The sequence below is a fragment of the Haliaeetus leucocephalus genome, unplaced genomic scaffold (genome assembly GCF_000737465.1).
Source record: "Haliaeetus leucocephalus isolate CR32 unplaced genomic scaffold, Haliaeetus_leucocephalus-4.0 Scaffold273, whole genome shotgun sequence".
Lineage (NCBI taxonomy): Eukaryota > Metazoa > Chordata > Aves > Accipitriformes > Accipitridae > Haliaeetus > Haliaeetus leucocephalus.
This window is the reverse complement of record NW_010972709.1, coordinates 4,079,514-4,098,769: the sequence shown is the minus strand read 5'-3', so window position 1 is coordinate 4,098,769 and position 19,256 is coordinate 4,079,514. Positions and strand designations below refer to the sequence as shown.

The 19,256-nt window shown below is 39.9% G+C and overlaps 1 protein-coding gene across 2 annotated transcripts; it reads left to right on the top strand.

The window, feature by feature from the left end:
* The first annotated feature begins 171 nt into the window (after nucleotides 1–171).
* On the top strand, nucleotides 172–16,229 carry SS18L1 (synovial sarcoma translocation gene on chromosome 18-like 1). Of its 2 annotated transcripts, XM_010569561.1 has the most exons (11): nucleotides 172–284; nucleotides 4,029–4,105; nucleotides 5,410–5,494; nucleotides 6,330–6,474; nucleotides 10,056–10,253; nucleotides 11,236–11,400; nucleotides 12,311–12,412; nucleotides 12,808–12,900; nucleotides 14,215–14,334; nucleotides 15,872–15,999; nucleotides 16,203–16,229. In XM_010569561.1, exons 1-11 carry the CDS (start codon nucleotides 216–218, stop codon nucleotides 16,227–16,229), a joined length of 1,209 nt encoding a protein of 402 aa, XP_010567863.1. In that variant the 5' UTR covers nucleotides 172–215. The 2 variants fall into 2 exon arrangements, with proteins under 2 accessions (XP_010567863.1, XP_010567862.1); XM_010569560.1 differs by lacking the exon at nucleotides 172–284 and having other exon boundaries at nucleotides 3,951–4,105.
* The last annotated feature ends 3,027 nt before the right edge of the window (nucleotides 16,230–19,256 follow it).

Genomic DNA, 19,256 nt, shown 5'->3' with positions numbered 1-19,256 from the left:
CCCGAGCCGGCGGCGCGGGCGGCGGGGCGAGGGCGGTGCGTGCCGGCTGGTGGTGCGGTGCCCATGGCTCATTGCGGGGCGCAGATCGTACCATCTGCGCCGGCTCCCCTCCCCATGCACTGCGGAGAATCTTTGCACGGCAATAGCGGCCAGATAATAACAATATTATTAGAGCCCGGAACCGATATATTATAGGCACATAAAAAAACCCCACCATGTCGGTTGCCTTTGCTTCTGCTCGCCCAAGAGGCAAAGGGGAGGTCACCCAGCAAACTATCCAGAAGGTAAAAAAGCATGCTTTTATACAGACAATTTTAGACATTTATTCCGACCATGCTCCTGTAGCCGAGGAAGGAGGCTTATTTCTAGGGCGATCAGGAGAAGCAGTGAATTTGCGAGGGCTTGCGGAGACGGACAGCTGGAGAGAGAGGTGGGGGAAGGAGGAGGAGGAGGAGGTGGAACAAAGCAAAGGTGTTCAGATCACTGCAAGGAGAGGGAGAGGAGGACGCGGGGAATAAAATTGGGACGGCACGTTATCTCTGCCGCTCGCAACGGGGAAAAAAGCTGCCAGTGATACAGCGGGAAATTGCAGTAAAATCTGCAAATACGTGATTGATTTCTGATGGTGTGTCAGCTTCTGCCCCCCCCCCCCCAAAAATCCAACCTCAAAAATGAATAAAAATAACATACTGAATTTGCAAGGGTTTTCTTTTGTATTTGGATGCAGAATTTTAACCTCTCAGAAGATAGAGGGAGCACCAAGCACTGGTATTTTTCATATACGATTATCATTATTTGTGATGCGTTTATTGATGTTCAGTGACAAACAAAGGTTTTGAAAGATTTTCTCTGGGGAGGAGATCTCCAGGCGGGTCTCGCGCGGAGGCCAAAGCAGAGGCTTCCTAGTTGGGAAGTTATTGTTTCCCATTTCGCAGGATTGGCAGCAGGGACTGTGCACACACACGCGCGCCCGACACCCCTTCCTCCTGCAGAAGGTAACGATCAGTAAGGAAGAGGCTGGAAATGTCAATAAAGAACATGCATGTTTTCACTTTGACCGCTATTTGTCATTTGTACTTCTACCGTATTTTTTGCGTCTTCCCCACCGCAGAGGTGCTCTGTTCATGCGGAGGCGTGTAGTGGCGGTGGAAGTGAGCAGTGTTATGTTCTACGTGGTCCACTCATAAGTAGTGACCAGTGAAGAAGTGCCGTTGCTAATACAGCAATTTAACCGATCACCAGTGGGTTTTGCAGCCAAACCGTTATCTGGTGCCGGTTTATGACTTCTACGGGAAAAAACCTCGGTGGAAGACTGTGGCAGAACAGAGATCAAGGCAGGACACACTGCCACAAGGGAGACTGGACTGAAGAGATGACTTGAATCTCAGGAGGCAATTTGGAAACTAATCCCATTTCGTGGAGCTCTTGCAGCACATGTGGTATTGTGAACCAGTTAATTTTAAAGACTGAAATATTTCAGACTCGGTGGATGAGTTTTTCTCTAACCTCCAGATTGGCTGGGGTTAGGACAGAATTTTGTAATTCAGATAGTTTGTACTTAAAACCATGACTGTATCCACAGACAAAGGGCATCCGAAGTATCTTCAGTTTGATTTTCAAGCCCTTGCCTTTTTGCGTAGTGGTAAACTTCACGGGAGCTTCAAAATGTTATTTCTTTACAAATAACACGTAAAAACATTTCCCATCTGAGGTACGTTTGCTGGCATGTTACTTGAGGACTGTTCATCAGGGTTGGGCTGTCGGCAGTGATTTTCCTTCTGACAGGTGGTGATGCCAAGGAAGAGACTTGCAGGTGCAGAAACTGGATGGGCTTTATAGTCAAGTATGGAAACGGGCAGTGAGAGAAGGAGCAGGTGCTTGGCCAGGAACTCCAAAAATCCTCATTAAAGTAAGCTTTTTAGAACAGACACCAACTTCATTGAAAAAGAAGATTAATATCGAAATATATAAGCGTTCGTAATACATAAGCTGCATTCGTAATACATAAGCAGCTCATTTTTATTTATTAACTCAATTTTGATAGTCTTTCAAAGCTTTTATTACTCCAGTACCAACTATTGCTAAAACAGATTTCGCATGGAGGAAGTTAGAGCTTTTGGCAATAGAGCAGTGATGGTGGTGCTTTAAACTAGTTCATCAGACAGCGTTTGCAGGGCAGTAAACTTCAGTTTCTTCTGCATAATGGAGATCAGAACTCAGTTCTTTTTTCTTAGTAAGTTAGGAAAAGAGCTATTCCCGATTCCTTGTTCAGTAAACAAAATGTTCTTCAACTAATTGTAGAAACATAGCCCTTTTCTGAGGAAGATACCTGTAATATTGCTTGGACTCTTGCTGTTGAATACGTATCTTAACTGAATGTGAAAATATCGTCAGTGATACCTGTTGTGGAAACTGAAAAGGACGAGTTTATATTCTTTGCTAATTCTGTATACAGAATTTCCACTGACACAAGTGAAAATTCTGTGCAACAGTGAGTACAGAGCACGAAACAAATTGCTGCACTGTGAATCAGGCAGGAGTATTTTCTCTTAAAATTATATGCTGCACCCGGGTCGCCATGTGAGCATCGGCACGGATGCAGGAGGAACATGGATTCTTGACTGACATAGTTCTGACGTTCCCTGTCAGCATTCGAGAGAGCAGCCTGCCGACCCACCGAGGCAGGCCACAGCGACGCCTCTGTACCTCAGACCCTCGCTGACTTCAGCCACAGGGGATCACTGCAAGTTCCAGCAGTCAGAGCCTGTGATGGACAAGGGTGTCCAGCAAAATTAAGACCAACTTGCAAATCACAAGCAAGAAGCAGGACAAGCTGAGTTCTCTAAGGGAGTGACTAGCTAGACTGCAAGCGCATCAGAAAGACTCTTCTGCTCATCTTCCTATAATCTAGCCTCATCTTTGCATCTGAATGGGTCAGGAATTTGTTCTGATCAGGACACATACCTACATGGATTAATTCACATTTAACTCACGTGAAAACATGTTATTTTCTCCTCAAGAGTTCTTCTGTCCTGATGACACAGTGGTTCAAAGGCCCAGTCTTGCAAGCACTTAATAGCAGCAGTACCTACAAACTGCGTTATGGAGTGAGTTTTTGCCAGTGGTGAATCTAAATTTGTAAATACAAATACTGTTGTTATTTTTCCATTCATTCACCTGAAGAAAGCTTGCAGCATTCACAAGAAAGCTGGGGGAAGGAGACAAACTATTATATTTGAAATTTTAAAACCTATCAAAGGATATTTTAAGCTTTTAATTGTATTACAAATTCATTAAATTATTAATTAAATAAAGGTCAGTTGTCATTTTGTCCAGCAGCCCTGATTTTCTTGGTACAAGTCAGTCAGAATTTACTGAATGAAGCTAGGCTAGCAGCCACTGATACACATAAATTAACAGGTATATAATTAGTCTGTGTTTTCATTTTAAGTCCTCCCTGTATTAGAACTGAACTACCCCAAAGGACATATTGGGTTGTATTTCTCTTACATATGGTTTCAGTAGATCCAGTAATGCAAATTTTATACTTCATCGAGTTCAGTAGTCTGCACATGCTAGTCTTGTGCAGGAAAACTAGTAGGTTTAAATTGTTTGAAAGTATGTTTCTTATTTGAAAGTAGGCATGTTAGTAAAATCTGAAGTTTTGGAAAAGGTTGGGTGATATTTTAGAATGAGGCAGAGGTATTTCATAGTGAAAGCGCTTTCCTTCTTCAGCATAAATATCTATCTGCCATTTAAGGAGCAAAAAAGGTAAGTCCATTAATTCTTTCATGTCGGGTATTTCAACTAACTCCTTTAAAGATAACCATTCATAAATGAGTGATTTGAAAAGCACAATCCTGTGGCTCAATAAAGTCACGTGTAGGTACTTTGTAATATCCCATGGCAACAAAACTGCACAAAACACCCTCCACTGCCAAGACGGGTGAATGTGGAGTATCACAAAACCACAGGACTTTAATATGGTTCTCGTAGTAACATGTTTTGATCATATTTCTTTTATGCAGATGCTAGATGAAAATCACCATCTAATACAATGTATTATGGATTATCAGAGCAAGGGGAAAACTGCAGAATGTACTCAGTGAGTATTATGAATTTTGGAGTATGTTAGAAATTTTTGGTGTACTTTTTCTCAAGAACAGTACTATGAACCGTTCTGTTCACTGATCACTGAGAAAACAGTTGGACAATTTTTTTAGATTCTCTTGTATTAAGAAATGTATATTGTTCTTGGAACAGAGTTTTTTTCTGAAGTATTTGAGTATTTAGTATTTACAGTATTTTTAACAGATCATCTATTAAAATAATTATAAACAATTATGGTTATTGGACCACTTGCTCTACGCAGATTCATTAAATACAAGTAGAATCAGGTACAAAGTTAGTAACACCTTTTCATCAGAAAGTACTTAAATGTTAAGGATCAGCCACGTGGTTATCTATGGCTAAAACAATATGCATGTAGACATACCAGTTTGTATCACTGCTTACTATTCCTAATCTTGAAAGCAAAATGCTTTTATAAACTTCAGGTGTTAAATCTCAGTCAGGAAGAACAGCCAATCTGCTCCATGAAAGGTCAAGTTATGGGGCCAAACCCAGAAAGCGGTACGTTCAAAGAAATTGTCTAAAAAAGATACCTTTGCTAAAGAAGTCATGTCACCATTCTGGCTTCATTTTTGCCACTCTTCCCACTTTCCAGCCATTTTCCCCTTATCAGAAGAAAATCCATGCTAAAAGAGCATTTTCTCTTGCCCTCTTGGAACCCTCCCTGTTTCCAAAAGTTTGACTCTTCACTTTGCTGAGTGGCACAGCTGTTGGTTTGCTTTTGGATGCCCCTTTTTCTGAGCTTCTCCAGTTCATCGAGAACTGTGAAGAAGCATAAATGGTTCTGGTGGTGCTTACTTGAGTAAACACTCCAGTTAGAGCACTCTTGAAAAGAATCTTGTTGTTCTCAGCTTGCTGGCAGGGAAACAGGTTTTGGGGTTTGGAGTTCTGAAATTTCATTACTACTAGGACCCTTGTTAAACAGAGGAAGAAAAAAGTGGCTAATTGTTAGAGCAGCTGTCTGGGTGTCAGTACTCAAAGACTGAGGTCCCAGCTTCACAGTTCACTCAAAGTGCTTTCAAAGGCGAGTGTATTTTACCTCTCCTTTCCCCCAAGTTTAACCATTTGTAAAAGAGGTGTTGAACACACTGATCCTTGATGAAAAGCATGACGGCACAGATATAGGTCATTATTATTGCTATTTATTATGACAGATGAAAAGTGGGCTAATGTAATTTAACTAATCATCTGTAAATAGAAAAAAAAAAAAAAAAAGAGAGAGGTTTGGAATTTTCTGTGTTAACCCTTTCCAAAAAAGCTTTACTCCTTATTCTGTAGATACCAACAAATCTTGCACAGAAACCTGGTTTACTTGGCAACAATAGCAGATTCGAACCAGAATATGCAGTCCTTGCTTCCTGCTGTAAGTACCACTGCTACCATCAGATACAGTTACTGTGCCAGAGGGAAATGTTCTTTGATTCTGTTACTGATCACTGTCAATAAACCATATTTTAGTATTTTTCCAGCTAAAAGTTTTGAGGTGGTCAAGTAGACCACTAAACAAATCTAAAGTTACTTTTACTGTGTTTAAAACACATTCTTTGGGACATTTGTGTTAATCTCTGTCTCCCTAGCTCAACTTCTAAATACTATAAATGGTGCTGTGGTACAGATCTGAACAGCCTCCATTTCTTCCAGATTCATTATTCTTTACCTATTCTTACTGCATTCTTTACTCAGGAAAAAAAATGGCATTATTTTACGTCAAAAATGTAATTCAGCATTTGGACATTGGTTTGTCTTTAAACATTGTGTTATTCTTGCTAAATGGATTGATTTTGGAGGTATCACACATAACACAAAATACATCATAGCTTTATGCTGGACAAAGGTCAATTTGTCAACACATTTCTGTGTGGTCTTTGCTAATGCATATCCCCTCAGCAGTTATGTTCTGACCAGCACAAAATGAAATTCATGTAACTATGGAAGAATGGGCACAGAAGCCAGACTCTATTATAAGCACAGTTTCAAGATCTTCACTGTGCTGCGTGCCGGCTTCTCTGTATCATGCTGAGTGTCATTCACACATAGTAGTCAAATGAAGAAAGGTTTACGCAACCAAGCCCAAAAAGTGAAGGAAGCACACATTTAATTGAGGCAGTTTTTAGTCATAGTCAGCCTAATTTGGGGAGTATTGTTTTTCTAATTAAAAACCTAACCAAAAATTTGCTTCTCCTCCTTGTTATTTGCAGCCACCAACGCAAAACATAAACTTGGGCCCAGGAGGAATGACTCAGAGTGCATCCAACCAATCTCTCCATTCACAGAGCAATCTCAGCGATGCAATTGGGACGGGCCTTCCTCCTTCCTCCCTCATGCAGAGTCAGATTAGCAATGGTGAGCTTCGGTCCCCTTTGTGCTGCTTTGCTGTTGCTTGGCAACAAAATCATTAATGCAGAATATACTTACAGAGCTGTAAAAGACCTCTCCTAACTCACCTTTCAGGCATATGGGGATTTCAGGCACATGCTGAAATCATCACAAAATGGCTACAGTCAGTAACAATGTTGACTTCTGCAAGGACTCCAGTCTGCTTAGTATTTCTATAGGGGAAATTAAAAACATTTTTTAAAAAATGCGCAATGAAAATCACTAAGTAAAGATGCATCCAAGTTTTTTTATATATTGTGGTATTTTTCTCTTGAAAGTGGTGGGGTTGGCCAGGGTAAAATGGAATTGCTTGCATGACTAACCACACAGGCAAGCCTTTAGATTGCAAAGACCTTCCAGGATACATGCCTTCTTAAAAATGATTTGGTGTTGCCACAGTCTTTGTCCTCTACAGAAGCTTGCAGAGATTGTACTACATAGCCAAAGAGTTTGCACAGACATTTCATATGAATAAGATAATATACTTTGTCTATTTGGTTTTGTTCGTGCAACTAAAAGAAACTAATTGAAAGACAAAAATATATTTTTTTACTCTGCATTTTATAGTATGAATAATCTGTTTTATTTATTTTGTAGTTCACAGTTATTTAGTCAGTTCTTGTTTCTGTGGGTCTTTCCCAGAGTGACAGAGAGAAAAAACAGTTTCTATAAATAGAAATATCTGATTGTAAAATCACAGGCCTTGGCAGGGGGACTCAAGAGCAGATGCAAGCCATGGAATTACTTCTAACTTTTTAAAAATCCATTTGTGGTCAAGCTGATCGTACCTTTTAAACTAATGGATGAGGTACCTACTTTAAACAGTTACAGCTAGTAAAGTGAACTTACTAAATTTATCTGGGCCTTCTTTTTAAAAGATTTATTACCTAGTATAAGTATTATAAAAGTCAGTCAAAACATTGTTGGGTGTTATGAAGAATCTACATTTTCAGTGTTATTGTTGCTGGTTTTTCTTATTTGCCCCCCCCCCCTCCTTCCCCTCCCTCCAGTTCTTTATAGTAATTTAGTGCTGATTGAAAGAACCAGACTGGCAGTCCTAAAGTCTTGAGTCATCTGCAGAACAGAAGCAGCCCGGGCAGTTTACCTCATGTTGCAAGTTTACCTCATGTTGCCCCAACCCAGTACTAAAATCCAGCCTGAGTTGTGGGGGTCTCAGGGTAGTTCACTCTCTGCCCAGTCATTGAGACTGTGTCACCTGGGTAGTGCCAGGTATTTTATCAGGAATATATTAGTCCACTGGGAACCAGACTGAGGACATAGCTACACGCCAAAATGAAGGTGTGACACTCCCCTTGGTTGCCAGCCTCTACTGCTGCTGTCTCTGCCAGCTAGTATCAAGTTAGCACAGTGGTGCTGTATGACACAGCATTCTTGAGGTGTAGGTAGACTTTGAGACTGAGAAACTATTTCACATCGGTCAACAATTGTTGGACAGCTTTTTTTGGAAATTAGGAATAAATATGCACAAACAATTCAAATATATGGGCTCTAGTACTTGTGAAAATTTCTCATCTAATGGCAATAGAGGTGAAAGTCTGTAATGTACAGGTACAGCATTGTAAGAGAGGGAAGAAAAGGGAAGAAGCCATAGCAGCTACTACATTTTATTCTTTATTGTCCTCAATCAGGACTTCACAGGAATCACCTCTGCAGGACAGTAACTAGGTAATTCCCTACATACATGGTAACTCTGTGTAGTGGCAGCTAGGTCAATTGTAATGATAATTCTGTTGATGGGGACAAGCTAAAAAACAGTCCACCGAGATTTCAAGTAATCCACCATCCACAAGTCAGTGATTCTTCATGCCACAGCCCTGCAGGCAAACCCATTAGATTCAGTAAACCAACCAGTGAAACTCAGCTGCCTCTGGACAGAATTGGGCCCAACTGAGAATTCTGTCCCCATCAACAGAAATCATGAATGAAGCCTTTCAAAGAAAAACCCAACTGCCTTAAATTCATGAAAGTATGAAAAAGGTTCAATGCTTTGTATTTATCTTCTTGTTTTAGTGGTTTTATTTAAACACTTTTGGTCATGCTTTCATATTTTCCCTTACAATCACAAATTAGCCAAACCTTTTTTTTTTGCTTTAAAGAAGGCCAAGATTCTCTAACTTTTCCCATGCAAATAGGGTAAGGTTTACCAACACTGGCTTCACTCCATCTCTCACTCAAAGCAACTGCTAGCTCCATTCAAACACCATGTGGTCTTGTGTTGCAGAAGTAGAAGTATCAGCTTTACAAAACATAAAAAAACTGGAGCAAAACACAGGGCTAGGTCTCTGTAGCGGTATATTGAGCTGGCTCCACTGATTTCAGTAGAGCTGGCTCTCTTTATCTCTTGTTGAAAATGCTGCTTGCATCCCTCAGTCAGAGGAAAATATAATAATCTACAGCATCTTTTCTCATTTTGATGTCTATAAATACCGTTAAGAGTAATTAATGAGGTTTGTACTAAGAGAATTAGACACATTTTTCAGAGGCTGTAGATAATAACCGTGAATTAAAATATTGTTATCTAAACATTACAACATAATTCTGTCTCTTCTAGGGATTCTGCATGTCTTCCATTCTACCTAAATTAATTTAGATTGACAACAATACAGCTGAATTTAGATAGACAACAATACACACTATCACAATTTAGATCTTAACAATACACAATGAAAACAACTTCCCAAAACTCATTCATAAAAATATTTACAGCAACAAACAACAAAAAATAAGGACCAGATTCTCCCCAATTTTAATTACCCAACAGCAATAGAATTTTAAAAATAAGCATACTGCCAGGTAAGCAGGATGATACTCTTAAACGCAGGATATAATTGGAGCAGTGTGATGCTTACATGTAGTGATGTTGGAAAGGGAGTACCATAACAAAAGGGATTATGATGGTGACTTGGAAAATTTATCTTCCGAAAGCCTTGAGGTGCTTTTAGTCAAACTTCAGGACAGAGAGAGACAGGCTTGTCCTCTGAGGAGAGGGTCCCACAGTACTTCCTAAGCCCCAGCTAAGAAGGTTAGTTAGTTACAGAGGAACCGAATGGATGCAGCAATGTGCAAAGTGTTTCTCAGCCACTCCTGTGCCTTCCCATTGTCACCATCTGTGTGAAGGGGGAAGAGTAGTCAATGGCAGGACAGGAGGAAGGAAAGCACAAATCTCAGAAGGATGTTTCCAGAGTCCGTATATTTTCTGAAGTATCTGAAATTGCTGGCATTCGTTACTTCTGCTGCCTGCTGCCTGTGAGGAACTGCTTGTAGGGCATTGCTGCTGGTTTTGTTCTTCCTGTCTGCAATTCTGTACAGCCTGGATTTGGCTGCCAGGAAGAGGAGGATCACTCTAACTGTGTAGCAGGCAGTTTTAATTTCTTTGTAGATAACAGGGAATTTTAATAATGAGGATTTTTGTTTGTTTGTTTTGCCTTATCATAAGGTATTTTAGAAAGGCCGCGAGGGCTTTAATGCTCACTGTACGTTGCCAATAATAGCACAGATTTTCTTGTTGCTCTCTTTAATTTTTCTAGGTCCTAATCACGTGTCTATGCAGCAGTCAGGCCAGAACACTATGCCCACGACCTCTCTGAGTATGACTGTCAGCAGTCATGGAACTGGGCCTGGTTATAGCCATACAGTGCCTGCATCTCAGAATGTGCCAATGCAAGGCCAGGGGTCAATAGGCAATTATGTCTCTCGAACAAACATCAACATGCAGTCTAATCCAGGTAAACTCCCTCTTCCTCCTTCTGGGCCAACTTGACTTTTCAGTGACCTCAGAGGTTTACCACACATGAATTTGTTCTGTAAACATTTTCTGTAGACAGCGACAAACATACAAGAGGAAAAGACAGCTTTAAGACATCTCTGAATTTCAAGGTGTCAGGCACCAGTGTAAGTCAGAACAGTTTCAGGCTTGCTTTAACTTACACCTGCTTGCTATGGTTAGCAATGAGTTGTGGAAAAGAGGGTTAGCTAAAAGTGCAGGAGCACTATCTGATAGCCCCTGGCAGCAAATCCCACAACTGTGGGAGGGATCTGAGAAGCACCTTTATCCTAGCTGAAAGAGCCTGCCAAAGGGTATTACACCTTTCCTGTTTGTATGTTACTACTCCATTTTTGTTATTTTATTGATACTTCACACTGCTTGCAGGGCATAGAGAGTTTAGCAGACAACTTGGAATTAATCTCTTAACTTGTAAAAATGTTTTCTATGGAGTATTGAATGGGATGTCCAATGCTTAAGAATTCTTTCTGACAATATGAAATTTAGGGATCAAATAAATCCTAGAATGTCAGTTTATTTATACTGTATAATCAGCAGGTATATAAGATGGAAGTAGAAGAAAGAGTTGATTAGGAAAGAAATGCAGCAATAAATTAGTCAGGGGGTAGAGAGGAACAAGCATCAGTTCTTATTTCTTTCTTTAATCTTACTGTAATAATGATAAAGTAATAATAATCAAGGCTAGATATATTTTTAAGTATCTGACTGAAGCAAATGGCAAGAACTGACCATGTAATAACAACCTTTCTGGATTACAGTGCAGAAGAGTTAAATACATGCAGTAGGAAAACATCTCCCCCTATGGAAAATTCACAGAATTATCAGGATGCATGTTAGTTGAAGGTTTTAACTTGCTTCCAAAGAGAATAGGGAGAGAACTGTCACATCCTTCTAGAAAACAGTATTTTCCATGTACATTGTAGTCTCCATGATGCACCAGCAAGCAGCAACGTCACATTACAACTCAGCGCAAGGAGGGAGCCAGCATTACCAGGGGCAGTCCTCCATTGCCATGATGAGTCAGAGCAACCAAGGCAACAGCATGATGGGTCAGCGACCAATGGGCCCTTACAGAGCGTCACAGCAAGGTAAAATCTATTATTAGATTATTGATGTAATTGTTATTAGATTGATGATATGCAGTCCATCCTGCGGGGTAGGTAAGTCAACAAAATTTCTAAGTCACATTTATGAACAGGGAATCCTATCTGGGAACACAGGAAATCTCAAACGGTGGAAGTATCATGACAATCAGATGAACTTTAATCTGTTTTCAAGATTTATTTATTTAGTTATTTCATGTGTTTAGAAAAAGAATTCTGTCTAAAAGGGATCATAAATCTCTTAAGAAAAGATGAACAATTTGATATACAGCTCACTCAATCCAAAGGGAATCTTTTCAGTTCTTTCAAATGGTATTGGATCAGCTGTAACATGGCATAGTTAACAAGGAACACGGTTCTGCAAAGAAGACATAGTTTGCCAGCAATTAGTACAAAAAATTAGGCCAGGGAAAGGAAAAAACAGAGGATAACTAGCATGTTCCATGACCTCTTTGGAAAAAGTTCCAAGAGGTAATAAAGCTGCTAGACAGATTCTGGCATAAACTGAATTTTGCGAAGAAACAAATTGATACGTTAATTAAAATATATTTAATTCTGACTGTGTTCTTGAGCATGGAATACATTCCCGTGCTTTCTAATAACTCAAATTAGTAGATGAAATGTGGTCATTACTTTAGGTATTGCCACAGAAGTGAGTGGTTTTAGGACATGCTACTGACTGTTGCGTAATTTCAACCAGCTTTTTCTGAGAATACAAATTTATTTCCTTTTTCTAGTGAGCAAAACATCTTTGAAACAGCTCTCAACATACATAGCTTGTTTCTTATCCAGATGTAAAGAATGTTTTCTTAAAAAAAAAAAAAAAAAGATAAGAAAAAAACATCTCTTAGGAGTCCACGGGCTGAGTTTGCTGTCTCTTGTCTTTGCCTTGCAGGTTCCTCGCAGCAGTACATGGGTCAGGAAGAATATTACAGTGAACAGTACAGTCATGGACAAGGCTCATCAGAACCTATGAATCAGCAATACTATCCAGATGGTAATTCCTCTCAGCTGTAGTCACTGTAATACTGATAAAGTGTAGACCACCATGACCGCCACATCCAAGGACATGGTAAACCCCATTTTTGGGTTTTGCCAATTCCAAATTCCAATTTAAATGCTAGAAAATTCTAATCCCAGGGCATGGGAGCCTAGTACACAAACATACGCATCAGTGCATCCTGCTATCCAGACTGCTTCAAAAAGAGCACAAAGCCAAGCTTGGGTTGGTGAATGCAAGAGGTTTATCCATAGGTGTGACTTTCCTTGCCATGTATTCAACCTCCTACCTAAGGAGTCTGTATTTCCTCTTAGCCTCATCTTTGTGCATAAGCAGCTTCATAATATATGTATTGAACAATATATCTGATAAATCTTTGCAATTCCTTGTAGGACATGGTGATTATGCCTATCAGCAGTCATCCTATACTGAGCAGAGCTATGACAGGTCATTTGACGACTCTACACAACACTATTATGAAGGAGGTAGGAAAATATATTGGCAATCTTTGTAAACCAAAGCTCCAGTCCCCTAAAATACTAATGAAATGCTTATGAAAATGTAAAATATGCCTTGCAATTTCTGCATCACTAACTGCTACTTAGACACTACTTAAGGAGTATCCAGGAAATAGAATTTAGCTATGTATAGCATTTCTTATACCAAGACTGTATCACACTGTATACACGGTATCATGTCAGTAACTGTATTGTGAGGCAGTCATGCTGTGCAGCCTCGTGGGATCGCTAACAAATTGTGCATAGCCTCATATTCATTAGAAAAATGATCCTTGGTCGTAGCTGAGCCAGGTGGAATTATAGCTATGGATATTGAACTTTTTTTGCGGTATGAGAAAAGACTTCCAGGATATCAGTATCCTCCACTCTTAAAAAACTCTTTAACAAACATTTTCTATAATGCAAATAAAAATGGCTGTATTAAAGTAAAAGGTTACGCTGACGAAAGTTAACTAACATGCTGCAGTTAGAAATGGGGTTCAGAGCTGGAAAAAAATGGCAGCCATAAATGGAAATTTCTTTGAACTAAGAAAGCCTGCTGGTTAATTCCAGGACCAACTTTTTTTAATCTTACTTAATTCACCTTACAAATTGTGAAAAACAATGGGATAAATGAAACTAACCTTTGAAAATCACTAATACTATGACTTTGCAATTCTACCACTAAAAAACTCTCAACAGTAGTACATCAGTAAATTCAGTGATACTGTTAAGATACCTGAACTCTAAATTATTAACTTAATTATGATACAGCGAGGTGGCATTTAGGAAAAGCAATGTCATCTGTATAGTCTCCATTCATTTTGTTGTTTCAGGATACTGCAAATGGAATTCCGTCATAGGTATTTAAAAAAATACCAGTGACAACTAGATAAGTGGTCTTTCTGGGATATATGAATAAACATCATGATATAGAAGAAAATACAGTGGGAGGGCTTCTCGAGAAACTGGCTGTTTACCCTGGCACCCTTATCTTTGTGACTCTTTTTCTTCTGAAACAATTCTGGGGTAAAAAAAAATCCTTTGGGGAAGGTTGCTTGTTTCTTTGTTTGTTTAGTGATGTGTATAAATAAACAACTCTCTCCTGTTCAAAAGAACTAAAAATCACTGAAGAAATAAACATCCTGACTGGAAAAATGCAATCATCTGCTTCTGAAAAGAGTACTTGTCTATGAGTTCTAGACCAAGGCTCCTTACACCTTTGATTTCCTCGTGATCCACGTGTACAGTGAAATACCTGCCTCATCTATAACCAAACTATTTCAATTTTTCCCTCTTTAGGAAATTCTCAGTACAGCCAGCAGCAGGCAGGATACCAACAGGGAGCTGCACAACAGCAAACATATTCTCAGCAGCAATACCCAAATCAACAAAGTTACCCAGGACAACAGCAAGGATATGGTAAGAAAACTGTCACTGACCAGTCAAGTGTTGGCAATACTTCATCCTGATGCCTCCATTTCTAAGCTAAATATGCTGTAAACTATTTCCTTGATTAACCTTGGACATCCACATACCAAAACTAGCCAAAGAGCATGGCATGTAAAGAGATTCTGGGCAGTAACATACACTAGAATAGCACTGCATTCCATACTGTTACATCAGCATCCTGAATCCCCCTCTCTTTTGAGAGAAGGTTAGAAAGTTAGAAAATACACTTTTGCCTCATGTTGACCTCCTGGTAAGTGTGGGCAGGAGGTCACTGCCTGGACTCTTAGGCCTTCTACACATCTAATAGTTCTGCAACTGACATGAAAAAATAACATCAACAGTCCAGAGAGTCACTGCTCCCTCGCTTAGACTTCTTGCAGCATCATAGGGATTTTATTCCTTGGTGAGGGGCTGAGGCGAAAGGAAAGAAGTGGAAGTGCTTTGAACATGCAGCTAACACTGGCGCCGGGCTTTTGAACCCTCCAGGTCTCAGATAGATCTCCCCGCTGCCATCAAAAGAATCTGAGTTTGATGGCTGTCTTTGAGTTTCCTGACAGATTGGAGGCATCCTGTATCTATCCTCAGCCTTTGGGAGAAAGAAACCATTTCAGGTTATTTAGTACAAAAACAGGGGACAGGGAGATTGGAATAATCTAAATACTAGCCTCAAGGCAAGGGATTTCTGGTGCATATCCCAAATGTGATGGTACTTGATCTTGAACGGGCAATGTTAACTAAACTTGATAAACTGATGTTGATATAAACAACAAATCCATTTTAGAAATGTAAGATCTCATGAAATAGAACTGACAGGCCTAAAATGTTAATTAAATTATTAACACCTGACTCTGCAGTGCCAGTAGATAGCTTGGACTACTCAAACCAGACATATTCTGTGAAATTAAACCCAAAAGTCAGTTTATGATGTTAAAATCTGGCCTCCTCTTTTTAAAGGTTCTCCTTCATAAAAATCCACCAATAATGCTAAAAAGTAAGTGCACATAGCAGTCTATACACAGAATATACAGTCCCAAATAAAAGGAAATCAATACCCCCGTGCAGTCGTGTGTCTGATTTACATGTTTTTTAAAAGTATCTCTATGTGCAAGAGATTTCTTAGGTTCCTGGTCAGCAGTGCTTATGGTGGCACAGACAGATTAAATAGGAAGTTAAACATGCAATTGTTACTAGAATAAAGGCCACGTAGCTTGCATACAGGTAATAATTGAGCTGTGCCAATACAGATTTCAGAGAGGCAAATCACTTAAATCTATATCAGATTTTCTAAGCAAAGTTTAAAACCTGAACTGAAGTTTACACTGCTGCAACTAGATCATTAGTAGTATTAATGCTTCCTAGTGTAGAGCTAGACGGGAGGTCTAGGCAAAATTTACCCACAGTTCACACTCACAGAGCTTACTTTGTTACCATCGTGTTTTACATTGTTAACCACAAGAACTCCCCCTAGCAAATCTAGCCGTAGTGACGGATTTCACTGTCTTCTCAGGTCCTGCACAAGGAGCCTCTTCACAGTATTCCAGCTACCAACAGGGACAAGGGCAGCAATATGGAAGTTACAGAGCTTCTCAGACAGGCCCATCCGCTCAGCAACAGAGGCCTTACGGCTATGAGCAGGTAAATTGTCTAAATCACTGCTGTGAAAAAGCAGATTTGGCTGTTAGCTCCACATATAAATCTAGCTGATAATTTGGTGCAGGCATATTGGTGATACTTCAGTGGGTCTTTCAGAATTCATAGACCAAAAGCAATTGTCTAACTCACTGTTTGTAAACTTCTGATCTATTATTTTCCAACGTTTTTATTTCTCTTTTTTACAGGGACAATATGGAAATTACCAGCAATAAAAGAATGTGATCCTGTGTCAGATTCATTTCAATAGTATCTCCATCTTTTGAACTGGATGTACAGGCAGTTTTGATTAATTGTAATATGTTGGTTACCCCTTAGCACAAAGCAGCGTCTGTATGTGAACAGTGTTCATTTCATGCTGGATATGAAGCAGTGCACTACTGGTAACAAGACAATGCTTTAATGGTTTGATATTTGGTGCTGTGTATAGTACTGTATGTTGATACAATGCAGAAGTTTTTCATTTACCCCTCCTCGCCCCATTCTTGATGTTTCTAAATAGCTTTAGGATCATTTGATCACAGTTGTGCCCCATTCTGAAAAACAGCCAGGTTATTCTGCAGTCTGGCTCAATACAAAGCCATTGAGTCATATCTCAGTCCAGGGAAGTATCCTGTGGTAGGTTATTGATCTTTTCTGAACGCATTGAAGATTACCTGCCAGCCCAATGGCTCTTAACTTTACTTCTTAAGAGTAAGGGGATGGATATGTTCCTTATGTGAAGACACTTCTATGCTCTATGATAAAAATAAAATTAACTGCAACTTCTGTAATACCTACTTACCTAAGTCTTATAATTCAGTAATCTGCATAAGTCCACAGTTCTCTTGTAAAAGGTACAGAAAGAAGATCAATACCTATATTCAAGGAAATGTTAATCACTGGAGGCGCCTTTTATATATCCATGTAAACTAAGGTATTTCTATCATGGAAAGAAAAATAGAAGGGAGCTCTGAGATCTGCAGTCTCAGCCTACTAGACGTCAATATTGCTTCATATTTTGCTTAGCTGAGAAAAACATCTGGCAAAACTCCAGTCTTAAATATGCTACTCCAAATTTTATAACTCGCATATACATTTTCATGCCAAATTTCACAAGCAGGTGGCTGGCATCCTTTTTTATTTCTGATTCTTCCATTGCCCTTGCTTAGATTTTCCAGCAAGTATTATAACCATAAATATTGTCAAATCCTTTAGTCAACTGTTCTTACGGCTCATCATCACTTTTATTTTTCTCTTGTAGCTTGACAGAAATAGTTCAGAAGTAAAAGAAATCCATCTTTAAATATAAGCTTATCTTGCAGATAAGCAACTAAATTCAGCTTTAATTTTGAAACAATATTATGCATATAGAGAGTGGAACTATTAGTGGGGTCAACCAGTGAGAGAATACCTATAGAGGGAGAATTTAGAAATAAAAACTAGTGGTATGTAAAAGCCAGTATGAACACCGTAAGTCACTTCTATTCAGCTTTATATGTTCTTATAAAGTGTTGAAAAAAAGCACTTATAAAGTGCTTATATAAGTGCTGAACAAAACACCATGTCCAAACTTCTCTGAGGCAAAAGGCTAGGATGACTATACTCCATGAGCATTTTTTAATACGAGATTAATTGCAAATTTACAGTATAAATACAGCCTCTGTAGGATATTCTCCTTTTCTTTGTCTGAACTGGTGTATTTATGGAATTTCGAGTTCTAGTAGTTTATATTTTGAAAAACCAAGGCCACAAGGAAAATAAAAGATCTCTCCTTTTTTTTTTGTCCTGTAGAGGAAAGTCTTTAACTGGACAACGAAAGAGTTTGCTGTTAAATGTTGTCCAAGTACTGCCCTTGCTACATTAATAATTTTAATTACTGATAAAACAGAAGACATTTTTTTAGTCAGTCCTCATTTCTCCCATCTTTCCTGCTGGTGTTTTCATACAAATAAGTACTCTCAAATAGCAAGGAACAGAAAGGAAGTATGATTGTTTTCTTTACAATATATTAATATTACAGGTAGCCAGAAGAATGCAGTATTGCTCTTTGCCAGCTTGGAAGTATGCCTTTTATGTGGTTTTTGAAAGTGCTGAAATACTTTTGAGAGAATATGAACAACACTTAAAATGAAACAGCAACATTACATCAATCTGAAATGTCTTACATTAAGAACTTCTTGAATGTTGTGTATATAATGTATTTGAAAGAGCACTTTGGAAATAGTTTGTACATTTATTTCCTAATTTATACATGATTTTTGGTGTTAATATTTCTAATTGTTAATAACAAAATGTTTATTTAATGTGTTGTCCATTTTTATGTATTAATGTGGAAACAAAGTGATGCCAGCATTTTGACTTCTTCCATTAATTGTATCATTTTCTGTTTTGTAATACAGAATGCTTGACAATTGTTTAGGTTAAATATTATCTGAAAATGAAGTTGGTGGTACTTTCCTTATGACACAGACTTTTGAACGGAAACAACCGATAAAGGGAGATTCTTTTGAGTTGCACCTTCTCCGATACACTTCATAGATAATTATACATGACAAAAGCTTGTCCCAGCTTTCAAATTATTTGATACGCAAAGATCAGACGCTCTGTGTGTGCAGAGTGGACGTGCGTAATTAACAGCTCACCTCACAGGTAGGGCGGAGTAGGGGACCTGTGGCACGCTGACTGATGGCGCAGGACTCCTCAAGGGGCCGAGACCCCCGCCAGTCAGACAGTCAGCCTGTCAGTCAGTCAGTCAGTCAACCTGTCAGTCAGTCAGCCCGGCGGCCGGCACCTGCACACGCTGAACTTTAACTGCCGCAGCCCGCTCCAGGCTCGCTGCGGGGACAGTGACTTCTAGCGCCGTAAGACCGAAGCGGCCAGGACACTCGGCGCGCCCCTGAGGGACCCCAAAACCGGGTCTCCCAGGCTTCTTGCCGCCTTGCCGCACCGCAGGACCGCTGTCACGGGCCAACTTAACCCTCACGGGAGCGAGCTGCGTCCGGGGGGATTCTCGGCTGGCACACAACAAGTACCACGGGCTTTTGTGCGTAGCCCGGTGCCCAGACTCGGCGCTCTCCCTGCAGCGGCCGCTGTGAGGCACGGCTGGCCGGAGGTCGGTGTGTGAGGGGAAAAAGCCGCGGGCTGAGGGGAGGCAAGAGAGAAACTGCCGGGGTGGGGGGCCGCGGAACGCACCTTCCCGCGCTTTCTCCACAGCGGCGCAGCTGCGCGTGCGCGCGGCGGGGAGCGGCCGGGGGCGGGGC

Coding starts and splice junctions, on each gene's coding strand:
- SS18L1 (XM_010569560.1), top strand. CDS start 3,951: ATGTGGAGTATCACAAAACCACAGGACTTTAATATGGTTCTCGTAGTA. Junction 11,401..12,310: donor TTACAGAGCGTCACAGCAAG/GTAAAATCTATT, acceptor TTTGCCTTGCAG/GTTCCTCGCAGCAGTACATG. Junction 12,413..12,807: donor TCAGCAATACTATCCAGATG/GTAATTCCTCTC, acceptor AATTCCTTGTAG/GACATGGTGATTATGCCTAT.